A 20,115-nucleotide genomic window follows, 5' to 3' on the forward strand; every position below is an offset into this window, starting at 1 on the left:
AAGTGAGTACATTTCCATTATTTTCACTGGTTCCACTATTATAGCGTGCTGTGGGTCACTGGGTAGTTTTTCCAAGTGGTTTTGGCATACTAAAACAGCAGCTGTTGCTCTCCTGCTCTGGGTGGATAATAACTTTGCTGTGCTTTCTCTGCCTAAAACTGAACCCTAACCTAGTTTCATATTTATTGAAATAAATATAAAATATATAAATAAATAAACACGAAACTCTGTTTGTTCCCAGCCATCAATAATGGGGCAGCTATTACTGTCACACCTTCACCTCAGCCAGGCCCTGCCTGAAAAAGGTAACCTTAATGTAAATGCATCATTTTGCGCTGCAGCTGTAATTGTGGATATAAATAACAATGTGCTAAAAATGTCGGCGTTTGCCTGCAGTGGAAACAAACATTTTTGTTCAAAACATGCTAATTTGTTACCCCAGGCCCCAGACACCCAGATGTAACTTTAGTCTCCAGCAGTGTTCGCTCCATGGCTATGACATTGCACTCTGAAATAGATATGAAACTATCAAAGCATATACAATCACCATCTATCAGACAGCCGACCATTCGTGCTTACATCCACACCAACAGTCAATTCAATTCAATTCAATTTTATTTATATAGCGCCAAATCACAACAAAAGTCGCCTCAAGGCGCTTCATAGATACAGAGAAAAACCCAACATTCATATGACCCCCTATGAGCAAGCACTTTGGCGACAGTGGGAAGGAAAAACTCCCTTTTAACAGGAAGAAACCTCCGGCAGAACCAGGCTCAGGGAGGGGCGCGGCCATCTGCTGCGACCGGTTGGAGTGAGAGAAGGAAGACAGGATAAAAGACATGCTGTAGAAGAGAGACAGAGGTTAATAACAGATATGATTCAATGCAGAGAGGTCTATTAATACATAGTGAGTGAGAAAGGTGACTGGAAAGGAAAAACTCAATGCATCATGGGAATCCCCGGCAGCCTACGTCTATTGCAGCATAACTAAGGGAGGATTCAGGGTCACCTGGTCCAGCCCTAACTATATGCTTTAGCAAAAAGGAAAGTTTTAAGCCTAATCTTGAAAGTAGAGATAGTGTCTGTCTCCCGAATCCAAACTGGAAGCTAGTTCCACAGAAGAGGGCCCTGAAAACTGAAGGCTCTCCCTCCCATTCTACTTTTAAATACTCTAGGAACAACAAGTAGGCCCGCAGAGCGAGAGCGAAGTGCTCTAATAGGTCAATCCGGTCGTTAAGTCTGACGTCACTAGCCGTGTCTGGGTCTAAACTCCGCTGCAGGTCCATATATCAAACGATCACTATGGCATTACTGAGAGTTGAAAAACTGTCTAAAGTCTTTCATCTTTAATAAAATGATCAGCGTTCTGCTCTACCAGGTGTAACAATTGAGTTTAACATCCAGCCATCCATGAAAACGGAATTTATGACATTTAACGGAGTTAGAAGTTAGCAGGGAGTTAGCTCGCTAGCTTCTATCTAAATACAATATAGCATGTTCTGACTGCGGGTTTTTGGAAACAAATTAAAACGTACAGCTCTGTTATCACTTCCAACATAAATGAAGACAGAAAACTAAACAGCAGTGACGTTTGTAGGGTTACTGAAGTTGGGCTAGCTGGTATATAATGATGTGTTACGTGACCGCTAGCGACATAGCTATGTTAGCATAATATAAACAAGCTAACTTTTTTTCCACTCGATAAAAGTTAACGTGAGTGTTCTCGGTGGTCAGGAACAAATGTAATCGCATGGCAGGATGCTGTAAAAGGACCAAACTTCAGCCAGGAGAACAACTGAGATAATCCATCCACAATACGAGGTTAGTCATTCATATACTGCTGCATGGGCTGGGCTGTAGTTACATCCTAAGGTTTTAAAAACTGAGCGGTAATAAAAGCCGAGGGAGGTCAACAGTGATCACTGATTGTTTTAGGAGCTTTTTGAGATTAAATAGAAGAAAATACAAAACATTAAACATGTTAACAACACAAAAGCCATATTAAACGCAGACTACTTTAGACCCGGAAGTAGGATTCGTCACGTCATCACTTAACGACCGGATTAAGAATCACCAGTTAAGCTAAAAAGCATCCACACAGAGCGACCTCAGCTGCTCAGTGGATTCAAACCCAGAGCCACTGCTCCACCACTGACCCTGCTTTATTTGATCTCATCTATATGACCTCAAACACTTCATGTCATCACAAATGTTTAACCGAGCTTGTAAACAACCCAGATCTTGATGTGGTTGATCTTAGCTTACATCAAGACACTAACTTTATTAAATGTGTGTCATGTTGTTGCTCTATATCCCAGATTGATGGTAGTGGAGATGCTGCTAAGACAAGGTGGTCTACCTTGCACTGTGGCAATACTCTCGGTGAGCCATCCTCCTTCACCTCCTCCTTTCAATTCAATTACAGTTCAATTCAATTCAGTTTCATTTATATAGCAGCAAATCACAGCAGCAGTTGCCCCAAGGTGCTTTATATGATAAGGTAAAGACCCCACAATAACAGAGAGAAAACACCAACAAACTAATGACCACCTATGAGCAAACACTTGTCGAGAGAGGGAAGGAAAAACGTCCTTTTTAACAGAAAGAAACCTCTGGCAGAATCATGCTCGGGCTCAAACTTTGTATCCACCAAGTGACCCAACCAAAAACTTGGAACAACCACAATCTCAGAGAGAGCTTTCCACACGACCTGCGAAAACTCAACAATCACCCGTTACGTGACCTCAAATGCGTGGAGAGGCTTTTCTGACATCCTCAGGGCGCGTGAAGTCACAGCTCTTCGATCCAGGGTGCTATTTTTGTCAACTTGTTTAGATGTTCGCCCTTAGTAGCTGTAGTAAAGAAATTAGCTTAACATATAAGAGTACTGTGAGGCAGGGTTCACTTTGATCTAATTTAGCAAGGTTGCATCTACAGATATGAGGGCGTCGCTAAAAATAGCAAACTTTCACGGGCGCGATAAAAGAGAGAGGAATATGAGCGTGTTTGGACCACATACCTACTGAAATCTAGAAGACTGTGTTCTTATTAAACACTAACAATACCCGCCAAGCGCTCTTCTTTAGGTTCGTTATTTAACATTAATCGCGTGTTAGAGCCACGGGCATAACAGCTCTTTATATAAATTGCACTCCTACACTTCAGTCTCCCACGTGTGAACGCTTCACAGTGTCCCTCGGTCCACGCTGGGGTGACCAGTTATTTTATTTTCATTTTTTTAAAGCCAATGCGTCTCAGCACTCTCAGCAAATGAATTGGCTTGTGAGGCAGCTGAGGTTCAGTTTGTGAGAGAGCAGAGGGCTGATCTTAATTTAAGGGTCTGTTCAGCACTTCCTATATTAGATGTGAAATGTTAAACAGAATCAGAGGGGAGGATGGGTTGCCTTCGCGGCGACCTCTGACCCCAACCGAGGTTGACGCGTCCTTGAGGCGTAATTGTCTCACCTCGAGTGCTCGATCGACACGAGAGAGGAGCGGGGTGGAAAAAGTGCACCGGGCTTCCTTTCTGCCATAGAATGAGTTACTACTGCGTTTTTTTCCTCTTCTTCCATTAAGCTGTCGAGAGGTTGAAACGATTTGCCTCTCACCCCTCGCTCGGCCTCGCCCGTGCGTTTTCATAGCCACGGGAGCAATGTATTGGACTGCAACCGTTCGAGGGATGCACAAAATTAGCCCGTTTTCACTTATCAAATGTTGGAAGTCTGATTTGAGCAGCTGCCAGCTTTCTGTCTCTCGCGTTGTCTGAAATAGATTTTTTTTTGTGTGCTTTCCCAGCTCCTGAAGCTAACCGCGTTTGGCACCATACCAAGATGATCCTGGGTAAAGATATTTTATGAGATGGTGCAGACAAGTGCTCTCCAGTGTGCAGCCCCAGTTATGTCGAGAGCTCTCTTTTGTCTGCTCGTACTTACTTGTCCGTCACACATTTACTCCATTCCCTGCATTTCCCGCCTATTCACGTGACACGACTGTTTAAGTAAACATCCAAACGTCAGCCGTTTGCATTTTTGACGCGATTTGGATGCTTGTTGATGTTTCTGCTCACATTTCGGTGAGCAGAAACTTGTGAAAGCCCAGGTTAATGTGTGTGCGGAGTGGATAAAAAGACCCAACATCGCCAGGTCCTGAATATTCCTACGACTGCACAGCCACCTATTGAAGCGTTTTCCCTCAACAGACGGTGATTATCACTTGCAAAACCATCAAACGGGTGCATGTTGATTTGTACATGGGAGTCGCATGCTTCCTGCTATTACAGTATGTTGCAAGATGACAGAGTTACCCCGGAAGGGGACCAAGTCATGAGCAGAGGAGACACAGAAGTAGGTCAGCTCCTAGGCGTTTGTTACATCATACATATTCATAAACAGCACCCAGTTGTTACAGAGCGAACTCACTCCACACAGGCTGTTTATTCTGTTCATTGGGCCCCCTTCTCCGTTTAAATGTTAAACAGTGATTACGCATCGCCGTGATTATGGGAGCGCCAGACCCTGATTGCTGCATTTAAATGCACTTAAGCGCTATTATACGAACGCTATACTATCAATATCTCGTATTGTAAAACGTGCTGTGCATTTAACATTTTTCTCGCTCATAGTTGGGTGAGAAGATTGACCCCACTGTCGTGGTTTTAGCTGAATATGAAGCTGTTAACCGGACGCTTTCCTCATTTCTGGTTCTGCAGTTTTACAGTGACAGAAAAAAAAAAGTCCTCTTTTTGGTGATAAACTTGTTTGGTTTGACAGTGAATGCTCTAAAACTACCAGGAAAGATTGACTGCTTAGCTGATGCGAGCCATTAAACTAGGCAATGCAAAACCTGCTTCCACTTCAAGCTGTCCAGGACTGTTAATCCAAAAACCTACATGATTTTAAAGGAGACCCCTTCTGCTCATTCCCAGCTCTTTATTTTTACTTTTGAGTATCCTCCTGGCTCGTACTGATTCATTGCTCAGAAAGAGCCAGGAGTGGAAAAACTGCTGTAAACTGAGTGTTTAGAGCAGCGTGAAGCTTTTGGCTCAAAGGGCTACTTTGCCCATGTTAACCATCAGCAACCACCATTGTAGCAGAATACGTATACAAATATATGACAGGAAACGCAGCAGGCCTATTTGAATGCATTAATTGTACAGTTGTACATTTTAACCATTTCACTCGTGCGTAATACTGATTGTGAGAGCAATGCTGTCTAATAAGGCTGTGCAATTAATGGGCTTTTGATTTCAATTAAAATTTCTGCCTTCCACCAATTAAGGCAATATAATCAAGACAGAGCAATTATTGTCCCACAGTCTGTTATGGAGTACTTTTTACACACTTCCTTTCTCATATCCATAAAAATCAAAATTGACTCCCTGCCAGGCTGTGCTAGGTTTACTTCACATTCATTTACTTTATTTATGCAGTTGAAGTGTAATAAAAGTTTAAGGAAATGCGCTAAATTATAAGGACAATTTTGTTATTTTGAAAAGGTTTAATAGCTAACAATCTCATTATGACCCAAATAATTGTACAGTAATTATGATTTTTGCCGTATTTGAGCAGACTTGACATTTAAATGCCTCTTGGCTTACCTGGTTTTGTACCTTTGTTTGATTCTTCTACTTATAACTTAGAGACTTTTAGGTTACTGTGATTTAATCTAAGTGTTATTGGTCTCATCTGTCAAACAAGGTCATTGCCTTTTCTGTATATGGACTGATTGTGCTTACTTAACTCACAACAACTCATATATTAACTATGATACACTAGGTGTTAATAATAAACTGCTGCAATCGTCTTAGCACTAACTCGTGCACAGCGTTTACGGTTACATTAAAGCTGTAAGTCGATCTGATCCATTTATATTACATATTACATATTGTTTAGGTACAGCAGATAATGCAGCTTTACAGTTAAACATCTGACTGCCTCTCAGTCATCAATCTGCAGTGTTGGCTTCAGTCGTTTGGTATGATGACAGCTGGCCAGTGAATGGATCCATTCTTAATTTTAGTACGTGCTCGCCGTGACGCTGCGCCTGTCCTTCAACCACTGCGGAGGAAAAAAAGAGAGGTGCAGGAGAGTGTGGGAGAATGAATACAAACTGAGTCAGTCACAAGGCTATGAATTGCACTGATAGTTCAAAACATGATGCTATTTCTGCCAGCTACTGTTATTCACTCAACCCTAATACAATCAGACACTCCAACACAACGATTATGCAGGGGGCGAGACTGACCTCTTCTCAACTCTCAGCAGCCTGTGCTGCAGTTTCACAACCATTTGTGGGATTTGGACGGATAAAGAGAGAGAAATATAACGTTTAAAAGTGCGTTTCACTTAAACTTATAGTTAAAGGCTTACAAATGTTAGCTCTGCACGCTCTGTGCGCGATTAAAATGCAAACATTTGTTCAGGTTTTTTTTTTTTTTAATTAAGCCATGCCTCTCTTATTACCTTTGTTGAATTAACTTTGATAACATTTTCACTTCAAGGAAAACAGAGTAATTTGCTCCTCTAGACGCTCGCGTTCAATTCCAGCAGGTGGCTATTAGTGCTATCACAGCCCAGCTGACGGTATCTGAAAGGTCTCTTGTTCATTGTTACAACCTGCCATAAACATTTCATTACAGGGATCCTCAACCTATATTTTCATCCTCCCCTCTCTGCAGTCAGAACGAGTTCTTTACCCGAGCAGAGAAAACCGAGAAAAATGGAGCTCGGAGAGAGGGGGAGGTAGCGAGGGTGACAGGAAGACTCTCAGGAGCTCAAGCTGAAAATATTGAAGGCGAGGAGAATGTTAAAGTCAAAATGAAAATACAAAAAAAAAGGTTGGGGGGGGGGGGTTGGATGATAGATGGCGGGGAGCAAAAGAGGTTATAAAGGAAAGTAAAAAGGAATCAATGCCAGAGCTTAAGCATGCTGCCAGTCTTTATTTTAAAGAGCAGACTTTTACAGACAACAAACTCCTACATTCCTGCCTGTTAGCCGAGATAATCTCGCTGAAGGTGCCGGCTGCTCGCGCGAGCGCGGGGTTCAAGGGTGGCCTCGCTGCAGCGCCTTTGTTTTGTTGAGCCCGGCTGCAGCTCGCATGCTGCACCGGCTTCTTTTCTTAGAGCTGCAGGAGAAACGGCTTGCCTATTGATCCGCTCACATGTAAACAAAAAATCTCCGTTCTTCTGGGCTCAAGGTACGAATACACGGGAGAGTTTGGTCGGAAGACTATACTATGCAGTGCGTTCCTCCTCTTCTATTTGTGTACACGGCCTCTGTGATTTAACAGCCCCTCTTGACAGCTCCTAGTGAAGTACAGCACACTTGCTGAAGTGGAAAAATGTCAGTCACCGGTCAGTTTAGCTTCGATTTGTATGTTTTTCTGTTGCAGAGAAAGCTTTTTTCCCCCTTTTTCTTACACATTTGTACCCATGCGTTGCAATTCCTAAATTCAGACTTGCACTTATGATGCAATTACACCCATGTGATCATGTAACTGCTGATCTAATCATTGCAATAATTAAACCTGAGGTCTTTTCTGCGTACTGTACGCTGGCTTCAGGTGATGTCGGGCCTGACGGGTGCAGAAACCGTTCAGTAGGCTTTGTGCTCCCTGTGTTTTCTGCTCTGGGTGCTTCTGTACGCCTGGCTGCTTTTCCCCTCCTCTCTCCATATACAACTGGGCTGCGGCAAGGGGGTCAAATGTCACCCTCTCGGGATTCTGCGTCTCCTTTTGTCATTGCTGAGCTTGATGATTGCTGCGCGTGTTTGTATGAGAGAGAGAGAAACAGGGCAAGAGATTGTGAGAGTAGGAGCAGGCTGAGAGACCGCGCTTTGTGTGTGAGGCTGCGATTTTCTGAAAGAGTCCGAGGGGTTTGGGGGTGAGTCAAAGTGAGATCTCCCCATCATGGTGCTATAAAAATAGCCATTACAGCATGGTAAATCACAGCTTGCCTCTTAGACACATCACATCTGTACTAGGTTTGGCAAGAAATAGGTGCTGAGGGAATTATTTGTGTAGGGGTGGGTGGATGTGTGTGTGTGGGGTGGGGTGAGGTGAGGTGTGTGGAGGGGGGGGGTCTTCATGGGCAACCAGCTGAGACCACATGCAAGGAACATCCTAATTGGTATTCAGGCCAGGGCTGTCACAGCTTCTCACACGCGGTCCTCACTGCATACACATTCCTTTCTGTTGCCACGGCGCCGGGCCCCAGAGAGTTCCTTCGACGTCAGAGACGAACCCGTCCACTCACAGAAACCCCAGTAAATCCCCGTGTCCATCAGCACTAGTCAAACGGGAGTCTTGTCACTTCTATTGTCTGCCATCTTATCTCCTTTTCAGCTCTTCAGCCCCTTTTGTTCATGCTCAGTCAGAGACACTATGGTTTACTAATTAAATGATTCCCTTACACTTTCACTGGGGTGTCAGCGCCTCCTTAAACAGACCCCCCCCCCCTCCCCAAAACGTAGTTGGTGGCTTAAATCAAGTATTTTATATGCACATCACACGTTTGTTCAAGGCTTTTGGAAGCTATGAAATATTATTTCTGTATTTCTACAATTTGGGAACAATATGTTTTGGGTATTTTTAATAAAAATTTTAAACTTTTGAGATGTTGTCATGGTGCCCATCAGCCCATCGTCACGTTATTTTGGGTTTTACCGACCGTTTTATGAAAGGATCCGACTGGAACTGAAACCACGTCCTGATAAATTCACTTGTAGCTCGAAGCCAGTGAGCAGGTGTCACTTCACATTAACATACCTGCCTACTTTCAAAGTCTCTGAGTGTTTTTGGAGGAGGGCAGGTGGTGTCGAGGAGTTGCGGACGTGTGGTGTGTTTGTGTGTGTCTGTGTGCGAGTTGCACTTTCTTTCACTCTAAGTGTTGCAGTGCAACCAAAAGAAGTTTGTTGTTGTCTGCAGTTATTTTAGTTATTTTATTATCGTAGCATGAAAGTAGAAGTTATTTGATACATTTTCACAAATTTTCCAAACAGCCCATTTCTTTTCCACAAGAAAAGGAGGTTGGTGGCACGTTGAAATCTCTTTTTGGTACTTTTGATAGTGTCTCTGGTCTTTTCAGTGTTGAACTTTTGGTTCCAGTTCACTTTGTATAGATTATTAAACACTGGCTCTCTTCTACAGTGTGTCTTTGTCCTGTCCAGATCGACAAAGGATGAAGATAAACTGTGCCAGAGGCTTCATCCTGTAAAAAGGGAGATTTTCCTTCCCACTGTCACCAAGTACTTGCAGGAGGTGGTCTGATTGTTGGGATTTCTCACGATTATTGTGGGGTCTTTTCCTTAGAATATAAAGCACCTTGAGGCAACTGTTGTCATTGTTTGCACAACATAAATAAAACTTGTCTCAGTTTTGCATCAGTAATTGATGGATGAATTTCCTCCAACCTCAAAACTCTCACTTCCAATCGCATTCTTCCTATGAAGGATAAACCATTGTTATTCCCTGAGCTATTCAAGCAAAACGGTCCTTGAAAAGGGGAGAGAAGATCTTTTCAGGGAAAAGATGGGCTTTGTTTCAACAACATCCTAACTGGAGCCTAAGAAGATGAAGTTGGGGTCTTGGAGATATTATATTTGAGGCTGATGTTGCATTTCCTCGTGGCTCTTGAGAGAGTTCTGGAAACCTTCCCAAAAAGGCTTAGAGCAATCAGCGTGTCTTTATACAAAGACAGACATCTTTAAACATGTGACTAAGCTATCATTTCCATGGGAGGCTACAAACTCTTAGGGGCAGTTGACAAATAGTGACCTCAGACAAGGTTATGTCATAGTCTGTTTCATCTTGATACGTTTCTATATGTGGTATGTGTATTTTAGCTCCTTATTTTTGAGTAGTAATTCAATTTCTATGTCTGCCTGCTGAACAGAATTAGCTTTTTCTTTACTGAGTCCATTGTGCTTGTGTGTGAAGTTGTATGTGTTACCTGCGGTATTTTCCCTTTTCTATTTTGTTTCCAGGGAAACAAAAATGTAATCCAGCCTGACAAATGTGAAATAGTATTTTTGCACCAACAAGGTGATTCCCAGGTGTTCAACCAGAATGGCTTGTTGTGCATTATGACAGAAGGAGAAGTAGTAGGCTTAAAAACCTCTCTACAGTAGTTGAACAGTATCTGAAAGTCATGTCCTTAGAGAAAAAGAAAGATAGCAGAGACAGCAGATAAGAGATGGGTATTGTATTATCCCTTGTTTTCTGAATTCCCATTTTGATATAGTTTTGCTATCACATACTTAGTTGTGAGAAAAAAACTGATGTGACATGGAAGAGTGGATCTGAATTAGAAACCATTTGCTCATTGACTAAGGAGATGTGTTTGACATGCCACGATCAAGATATATAAAATATATTTAAGTTTTCTTTTCAGTATGACGCAGAATGAACGACTAAGACTATCAACTGAACAGGAACCTTTTGCAGGGGTCAAATCAGAAAGCCATATTCCCATAGATTTCTATCAGATTGAAGTATTTCCAACCATAATTGTCGCCATCATGGGAAAAATGAAGCCCATTGGATTCATTTTTCCACCTAGAAAGCTATGTCAGTGTCTTTTTACTGCCTGTGATCTGGTCCAACAGTTAATCCATCTACTGTTCACTGAAGCCTCATCAGAAATGGTGTCAGTGGAAGGGTGGCCATCAAATTATGTCCTTAATTTTAAACTTTGCCAATATCTCTTTTATCCAATAAAGTTCAGTTATTTTTGTACAGCAAAATGAGATTTTCAACCATACAGAATTATCACTAAAAGCTGCACTCTGATATGGGGTCAAGTTGGCAGTTACTGTAGTGGTGCATGTTTGTATTATTCCCAGAGTATTTTAATGTATTTAAGAAAATACTAATATTTTGCGTCCCTGTGTCCATACAATATTGCTAGGCGAAATATCGTGATGCTATACTGTGTTGATTTCCCCCCCCAACTTTTACGAGGATGCCTTCAGAGGTGTGTAAATGTCAATTATTTAACCAGTGCTCCACACAACAGGATGTTTTGATCATGGTCACGGCAGAACCTGAGTGTCTTTCAGGTTGATTTTTTGTGTGTGTGTTGCAAAGTAAAGTCACTAATACCTGCAAGGTGCAAATTACAATAAATAAGTTAACAATAAAAAGTTATATCAGTGTCATTAAATGTTTATCTCCCACTATTGTTTTGACAGTTCTCTTTTGTGCACTATGTTTTACCAGGTCACATATTGGAAATGTAACATTCAAAGAACAAAAGGTTTCTTATTTAAACTTTACAATTATCCTAAAAGATAATGTGAAAAAAACCCTCAAATTGCAGAATACAAAACAGTAACCTAAATCCAGATTGCGCCGATGTTTTGGGCAAAATTATGATATGCACTGAAACCCAGAGGAAGGTATTGTCTATCCAGTTCTATTTCAACATGTCTCATACCTTTCTTTAACACATGGCTGCTTTCGGTGAAAAACACCTGAAAAACTGACAGAAAGAAAATCTAAGCTATTCACTAGTGAGGATGCTGAAGCATTTTGCTGCAAAGTAACAGTAACATGATTGAAAGGAGAACTCCGGAATGTGAATGTGGAATTAGACATACACCACTGTGAGTAAGTGGTAACAAATACATTAATTAATTATATTTTTATAGAGAGATCAGCCACTTTAGGCAGATACAAACATGTTGTTTTTCATGAGTTGAATTATACTTCATCCTGATTCTGTTAACACTCATTTTTCCAGAAATTCTTGTCATACTTGGAACATTTTGGTATGATAAAGTGAGCTACCTTTGCTGCTCTAACACTCCCTCTGACTTCTCTTTCCTCCCTGTCTCAGTTAGCACAATGTGAAGAGCCTAATAAGCCTGCCTGTTGGCACTTAGCGCACCTGAAAATAGCATTTCCCTGTTTACGCGCAGCACTGCTCTTCTCACAGTCTTAGATCCACCAAGAGCCCACTGTTTGGCAACACACAGCTGCTGAGATGCAACAACTCTGCATTGTTAATTTGTCTGACCTTTTGTTTTATCTAGCTGCAGAGTGGGAGGCGACCAATCTGAAGAAAGTGGAAGAAGCTTACGAGACAGTCAACATGGAAATAAGGTGAGGCTAAAAATGAAAGCAACAGAGGCAGAGGTTAGCGCCTACTGCGGCATACGTGTGGCTAAATCCTCAACATTTTGCACTTTTTGCAGATGAGGCATTTGCCTCTCACAGTTTTTGTTTTTTGATCGCAAGCAGGAGCGTGACTGTAATTTCACCAAGCCTTAAAATAGACTCCATCCTTCTGTGCTAACATAGTATGGAAAGAAGCACTGTGGTGAATATGCACTGTGTGATACCTAAGGCTAATGCTAATGAAGAAAAACAAACACTATTGGCTGTCTTCTGTACTCTGCTGGGTGGTCTTCTTCTGACTTAGTGTGAGCAGAAGAGTCTCCGTCTGGCTGGGAATTACCCACAACCCTCTCTGGCTTTTTAAAGAGAGAAATTGCAACTACTTTTTAGTAAAGAAAAAAACGATTTTATAGGATTCATTCTGCTCCTCGCTCTTGTGTCATGCTTACAACAGCTGAGGAGTAAAATCCACGCACAGTTTCTTTTGCTCCCTCTCAGATGTTTTCACAGAGCTCAGAGCCAGCCAGCAATTGCTGATAAGTAGCTTCTGTGGCCCTTAGGCCCCCAAACTGTTCATTACAGTAGGGAGAGAGGAGTGCCAACTACAGAGGTGGCACTTACCAAAAGGTCAGCCTTTTTTCCCCTCAACCAAACACTTGCTTGAGAGAGGAGGAGGAGGAGGGTGGATGCAGGGGGACAGGAGCTGGCATGACTTCATTTGTTCTAATTATTCATTGTCCACGTTGCTTTAATTGCCTCTAGCCAAATTACTCACTGTCATTTGTGTTTGAGGACTCGGATGTGCTTTTCTCCCCCGTGTCCCGGCCTTGCGCATTTTTCTCGTTCATACCTTTTAGAAGTCACATGATATTGAGGTCTACTTCTAATTAGTCCATACATTTTGCGCTGAAGAGAGCAATTTCCACAAAAATTGACTCTGCGCGTGAATGTTACGACCCCTGCCCCACCGAGAATCACACGCGCACACGGTTACACAACCCACAACGCTTTCCTGACCCCGAATCGTCCCCCTACCCCCTGCCTTATCAACCTCAAGCGGAACAATCACCCTCCCTAAACATTTGTTAACCCCATTAGCAATTCTGGGTTATGAATATGGAAATGAGGGCCTGTGTGCTGTTAGAGATAGGGCTCACTTGCCTTATTTGCGATTAGCGAAGAAGAGCAGCCCTTACTGGCTCGGATAATTAGAGACACTGCATAGAAATGGGCTTTAACGGGCCACCTCATCAGCACAATATCTGAGACGTTAGTCGCTAGAAGGAGCAAGGAAAATAAAGCTACTTTGTCAGCACAGTTGTGAGTCATGCAGAAGTTATTAAAGCAGCCTGTCAGGGAGTGACAACAAATTGAATTGAAGAGTGTTGTCTTAAAACATAAAAAGGATTCTGTTCAGGTTTAGTTGAAAACATTTTTTTCATGGATTTCTTCTTAAATGATTTGCTTAAAAATACCATGAGTTTTGTTGTCTTTCCTGATGGAACTGAGGAACTTTATGTAATCTGTATTGTAACTTCCAAAACTAGCTTCAGATGTGCTTCTGATCTGTGTTTCTGTTTATTTTGGTTTCCTCAGTGACTTACAGAAGAAGTTGGCCATAGACTACGGAACAGACTGGGAATTTCTGTTTTTGAACGGCCAGTGTTACAAGCTGAAAGTATATGAGTAAGTACTGACAGACCTGGAGTGCTTCTGCCTTTTCTTGAACAGTCATGTGAAAAACCAAGTGCAGCCTAATGTCATCTTGCTTTATCAGTCTCTCACATTGTCGTGGAGGGATTTTGCCCCACTCTTCCTTACAGAGTTGCTTCAGTTGTTCTTTGAGTTTTGCGGGCGTTAGTTAGCATTTGACCTTAAAACACTTTGGTATTCAGAGGACTTCACGGTCGACTCTGTGAGTGCAAGATGTCCCGGTCCTGTGGCTGCAAAACAAACCCAACTCATCACACCTCCACCGCCGTGCTTTACAGTCGGTATGAGGTGTTTGTGCTGTTATGCTGTGTTTAGTTCCTAACGTGGTGCTGCACATTATGGCCAAACATCTCCACTTTGGTCTCGTGTGTATTGTTTTTATATTGGCGTCTTTGGGGCCCCAGCTGCCAATGGGTTGAAGGTGGATTTTAGATTTTGTCTAGTAACTTTTTAAACCGTGTGCCTTCTTTTTTATTGTTGGAGGCCTTGGATCAGGGTGAACTGAAAGCATCAGTGACATAGAGTATATGACTCACGTATTGGTCTTTTATATGACCATGCTCTAATGTATGAAAACCAGACTTGGTGCATAGATCCGTGCAACCTTTTACAAAGCACAAAATGTGCACCGTGCAACCATTTTTAATTGTAATAACGTTTCCTGCCAACGAAACGAAGAATCGTTTTATCTGGTAACAGAAAAACAAACTAGCTGTCGTTTCATCCTAAGGCTTGAGCCTCAAGCTTTATTTTATCAGTGTCGACACCAAACGTGGCATCCCATCCTATGGTTGTCCTGTCAGTGCTTGTAACATTTTGTAACACGATTGAAACAAGGTGTCATTGCACCTGTGCCGGTTGTATCTGTTTGGCCTCTGCAGTTAAAAAGCTCAAAGCAAACGCTACATATTAAAAATCACGTTTCGTTGTTGCAGCGCACTTGTCACGATTAAAGGCTGTTACTTGAAACATTAAAGCCTTTAACACTTTGTTTTTATTACTTGTGTTTTACCTCTGTGCCTCAAGTTGAGCGTAAACTCCCTGGATGTGGAAGTCAGTCTGTTTTCAAGAGAACTCGCAAAAATCAACTTCTTGTCTTGCACAACTGTATTAAAACAAATTGTGTCTATAAGGAATGTGAACCATCTCGTAAAGATCCACCATTTAAGATTGATAATTTGTGAGCTCCAAGTCACCCTGGAGAAGCCAAGCAGCTAAATCAACTAAATTTAATCAACAGAATGAGCTTCTTTTACTCTCTCCTGCTGCATCCCTATGGCCCCTGCTGGGGTAGAATCTGTTCTCCTCAGGATTGCTTGCCAGCTGGAGCTTTAGAAGTCTGTGGGTGGTTGCAATTTTGAAAGAAAATTATCTGAGATCTGCATTAAGAGATCTGCACTGCGAATACATTTTCAGACATCCTTGGAATCAGTGGTTTTCCCATGCCCTTATTCACCAGTGTGATTTGTTTGCTTAGTTTGCCATTTAGGAGGCAAAATCTGAAAAGCAAAGATGAACTTCTTGCATGTACGCCAGAAGAAGATTCGTCTCAGGGTTTTTACATTACATGATAGTTTTACATAACAATATTTCACACTGCTTGAAAAATGGTTTAATTTCACGCTAAAGGGATGGGAAGGTGGCTCCTATATTATTTATTGAGCTTTACCACCGGAGATCCAAAAGAGCCTAAATGACCAAAAGACCAGCCCGAATAAAAAAAGACCAATTTTTTGATTGATGTTTTGTTTCCGTTACAATATTATACTTTAATGTATAATATTGTAACGGAAACAAAACATTAATCAAAAAATAGTTAAAACAAATTACAACATTGTATAAAAATGACAATCATCAACTCAAACACTTGGTTCTAATTAAACAGAAATTTCTATGAACTTGTAAGAACTGTGTAGGACATGAATCAGTCTGTGTCAGATCCTGAATCTGAAATTTCCACTGAAGTCACGGGTAAGTGGAACCAAGATCGAGGCAGTTTGCTGTTTGAAGTTTGCAAAGACGGCTACATTGTGCCAGTGGTAGTTCACTCTTTGCAACATAGTAGCTGTTCTAAACAGATCTTTCAGGTTTATTTTTAGTCTGTTATTTGCAGTTGGTGTTTGTTCTGGGAAAGATATTGCAGACTGAGCAATAATGCATTTCTAATGGGGGCCTTTCTTAAAATGACTGGTCCCAGTAACAAAGGCGCTTGTCGACTCAGGAATCGAGGGAAAACCAACAACACACCCGGCAGAACATTATGTTATTTACACGGGTGCACATAAGTGGTCCGCATGTGCGCATTCGCTGTCAAAATAAAAGACGCGCACCAGATAAGAAGTGCAGCGCGCGTTTGCGTCCATATAAAGGCTGTTTTTGTCCTAGAGTGGCATTTTCACGGCATATTCTGCACCACATCTCTGTGCGTTCATCATTTGTTTGAAGCCAGCTCACCTCCTGCAACCACTTGTCTGAGAATACGTGCTTCTTTTGTGGTTCGGACTCCTTCTGACATTTCTTTGGAGGTGGAGGAACACCAAAGTAATTGCTTAAAGGAGCTTCTTCGACATCTTTAAGAGTTCTAAACAAATGTCTGTCCTCCTCCAGAAAATCTTATGTACGCAAACGCGCGTTGCAACTTCTTATCTGGTGCGCGTTTTTTATTTTGACAGCGAATGCGCACCTGCGGACCACTTATGTGCAGCCCTGGTTATTTAGCTCGTCATATTGCAGCCACAGAAATTCTTTTGTCCATGAAACCATAAAGCTGCACTTTCTTTTTGCCTTATAGTCTGATTTGTCATAACTTCTCCGTTTTGTGGTAAGCTTTTCTTTGGCTGTCACTTCTTCACCCTGACCTGTCTTATTTGGCTCAGCAGAACTGAAATGCTTTTACACACGCACTCACATAAGCTCAGCGATTCTCTGCGCGATCAACCTCTCACATGTTTAAGCTGCGGGAGATTTCACTTGTCATGTTTGCATAGTAAGGTAACAATTGATAAGACGATGTCAGAGGAATTGGTGCGCAAATTATCATCACTCACAGATCAGTGCTGTCGCTCTCTATACACAGTTCGCGCGATTGCAAAGTGAAAGCAAAAAACAAGCGCAAATTCAAACGCGACTTCAATATGTCACATATTGGCAGTGGCTCACCGATGCCAATGACATAATTACCCAGCTACATTTCCGAAAGAATGCAAAAGCATTGACATATATTTTTCCTTCCTGCGATAGCCCGACGGGCAGGGAAGAGATAGATTTTGGTAGCCCGACTGGAAAAATCGCTAGCCCCAGGGCGATTTTGCGAGCCCTGAAGACATACGTGAAACAAGCCATGGGAGTTTATGGAATAGGCGATTATCAGTCACATAACACCCAAAGGCTGTATGGATGGTATCATTTTTTAGTTGCATAAAACAGCAAAGGTTGAAGGAACAAATGAAAAATTTGTGTATTTCTTCAAATTAATCTCTAGTTGCCTTTTAGTAATTCTACGATCACTCAGCTTAACTGATTATACTGTTTGCTGCAGCTAAAATAACATAAAAAAATGTAAATTAATTAATAAATAAGATCATCCACTTCATGGAAGCCGCTAATGCTACTATGCTAGTAGCATTAGCTAATTACCTAAATTACCTAAATTTTACTTGCTGTATCCTCAAGTCACAGCATTAGTTATTTTTCTTATTAAACGTACATTTTGAAACCTGTCATGTTTGTTATGCCTAACGTCGACTTTGCTGAAGTAAAATAAATGTTCCATGTTCCATGTTGTACTGTATTGGGTGTAACTAGCTCTCATCTCCAACTAAAGATCATTATTTTATGCGTCTTTGACAAACATCAGCCTGCGACCTGTAGTGTATCATATGTAGCCATCAAATTCATGTTATATCTTTGAACTATTCTCATTAAATATATATCATCTGCTAACATTGAAACGCCTCAGTGCCATTATCAGTGGCAAAATTATCAGTACCGGTAAAATAATTTCTGCTCCCACAGCCAAAAGAAAGATGGGACGGATTCTTTTTGCTCATATTTTGACTCCAATTCTTTGCACATTTATCAAGTTAGCCTATTTCTCTCAGTCTCACACCTTCAGCCTTTTGCACAGAAACCCACAGTATGCTCTCCCTGGCCTATTGGCATCTTACATTCTGTTATTTTTCATCCTTGAAACCACCGAAGAGCACAATATCTACTTGCGTCAACTCAGTTGACCTACCAGCACCCTCTCTCCAATGTACCAGTTCCCCTCCCTGCCCCTCTTTATCCTTGCTGTTTGCCTTGAACTGTGATCCTGAAAAGACATGACATTGACAGACACATAAACCAACAGCTTTCTATAACTCTCCCTCCCATGCCCTCAAGTAGCAAAGCTACAATTCCTCTCCAATGATGGAGCAGAATAACACACTTCTCTTTCCCGCTTCTTGATCGTCAGTTGAAACCGTCTTACAAGCGCCCTCCCTGGTGTTCAGATCTCTCACATTTGATTAAATTGCTCCATCCTTTCTTGAGTGGCAGCCAATATCGAAGATAAGTGCCCGAAGCCATAAAAGTTTGCTGTGCTGAAATGTTGCCTGTCTTTAATATGACTAATAGCTGTGCATTATTTAAATGGATGGGATCCAGTTGGTGCTTGGGCGGGGTTTGTGTAGGGAGATGATAGCAGTTGATGAGACGACCCCATTGAGACTAAACTGTATAAACTGGATTTGGTCACGCTCGTATGTTGCATTCAGAGCTTGTTATTAAAAGTGAGTCTCATCTGTATTGGAAGGTGCCAGCTGAGATTTCTGCTTTCGTCTTTGTAAACGTGGGCCCTCTTTTCTTTCTTTTTTCCTGAGACCTCTGCATCGTCGCCGCCTTGCCTCATGATGGTGTGAATCGCTTGTGCAAACTAGGGCTTGAAGGCCTTTCTTGTTTGTCCCTATGGGAGAAAAAAATATATAATTACTTTGATTTCAAAGTAGGAGAGAAAAGAAAACAGTCTTTTGTTGTGAAACACTTTCAAGTGGAATGATTAACTGTGAGATTGGAAGCTAAATGCTGTGTAGTAGCACTCTCCACATTGCCTTCTCATCAGTTTCTCTAAAGACTCTAAACAAAACGAATAAAAGCTTACAAAGAGAACTTATTCTTGCTGCATTATCATTTAATGGCCTTTATTGCTGCACTCCCAAGCCCCTCTCTCCATACCTGAGGCTCCTCTTTTTATATTACATCACATTCAAAGTACTGTACTGAAGCTTACCTCCAGAAATTTAGCCATTAAAAAATCCACGTATTTTCCCCTGAAATGGTCTTTAGGGTGCTGTCGGAGGCCTTATCACAAGCCGGGAATTTAAAACGCGAGCTTCTGCCAGCGAATCCAAAATAAGCCTGGCAATTCAGTCAACACAGCCTGGCACAGCATGAAGGGAGACACCCCATAATGAGTTCTCAGAGGCGGAGTCCCTACCTACAGCAGAGCCTAATATTCCTCCTGTGGATTTGTTGACACTCCTCAAAGCAACTTAAATCGAAGGCCCGTGATTTATGCAAGACTGTCAGGTCAGATTGACTCAGCCTCCGCTCTTGTGTCATTAGAAAGTACAGCTCTTCAGTGAGTCATGCCTGCCACTGTTGTTCAGCTTTGACAGAGAAAGAGAGAAGGATAACGCAGCACAAGTGACACTTCCAACTGTCTGCAGAACATCACATGGCCTTAACAGTTCGCCGGGTTCTTCCAGTGAAGAAAGGGAATTCACCAGGATAGCCTAGAGGGAGCTGTTTTAAATTGGATCTAAACCATGGCAATGCGGGTGGTGTGGAGTCCTAGATGTGTCTGCTGAGCGTAACATGGAAATGAAGAGCCATATAGATTTATGAAGTAGATTTCATAGCGTCTTAGCACAAATATTGTCTATTTGCAAATTGGGTTTGACAGGACCAGTGGGCTTTTTTAGACAGTAAACTATTTGCCGTCTGCCAGTGGACATCAGTGAGATGCTAGAAACAGAAAAGCTAATTTCAGAAAGCGTTTTTGCTGCAAATCATTTGCCAGTCATTCACTGTACCGGTCTTTAACATGAAGCATGGCAGCCTGTTGCTCTTCTAGCAGATACACTGAAGAAACAAAAACTACATGAAAACCTTGTTTGTCCCGGCTTATAAAGGGGGCAGAAAGGCAAAAGTTGCAGCTAACCTAATTGGGATCTTGTTAAAATGTGCTTGTGCTGCCACAGCTGCATAAGCAGGTCCATGCCTTGGAGCACGAGCACTTCGTCA

General features: G+C 41.9%; 1 protein-coding gene across 1 annotated transcript in view; it reads left to right on the top strand.

Annotated features, from left to right (window-relative positions):
- LOC147335852 (glucosidase 2 subunit beta-like) overlaps positions 1–20,115 on the top strand; it is a 177,559-nt gene that overhangs the window by 112,637 nt on the left and 44,807 nt on the right. Inside the window, exons 11-12 of the mRNA XM_086282813.1 lie at positions 12,033–12,102; positions 13,714–13,803. Of these exons, the coding sequence (XP_086138939.1) occupies positions 12,033–12,102; positions 13,714–13,803 (160 nt within the window). The remainder of the gene's footprint in view (positions 1–12,032; positions 12,103–13,713; positions 13,804–20,115) is intronic.

Source organism: Aulonocara sp. 'chitande type north' Nkhata Bay, linkage group LG3, assembly GCF_057382095.1.
Source record: "Aulonocara sp. 'chitande type north' Nkhata Bay isolate Kocher_YH1m ecotype deep benthic linkage group LG3, A_spYH_male_GT1.1, whole genome shotgun sequence".
In the NCBI taxonomy this organism is placed as follows: domain Eukaryota; kingdom Metazoa; phylum Chordata; class Actinopteri; order Cichliformes; family Cichlidae; genus Aulonocara; species Aulonocara sp. 'chitande type north' Nkhata Bay.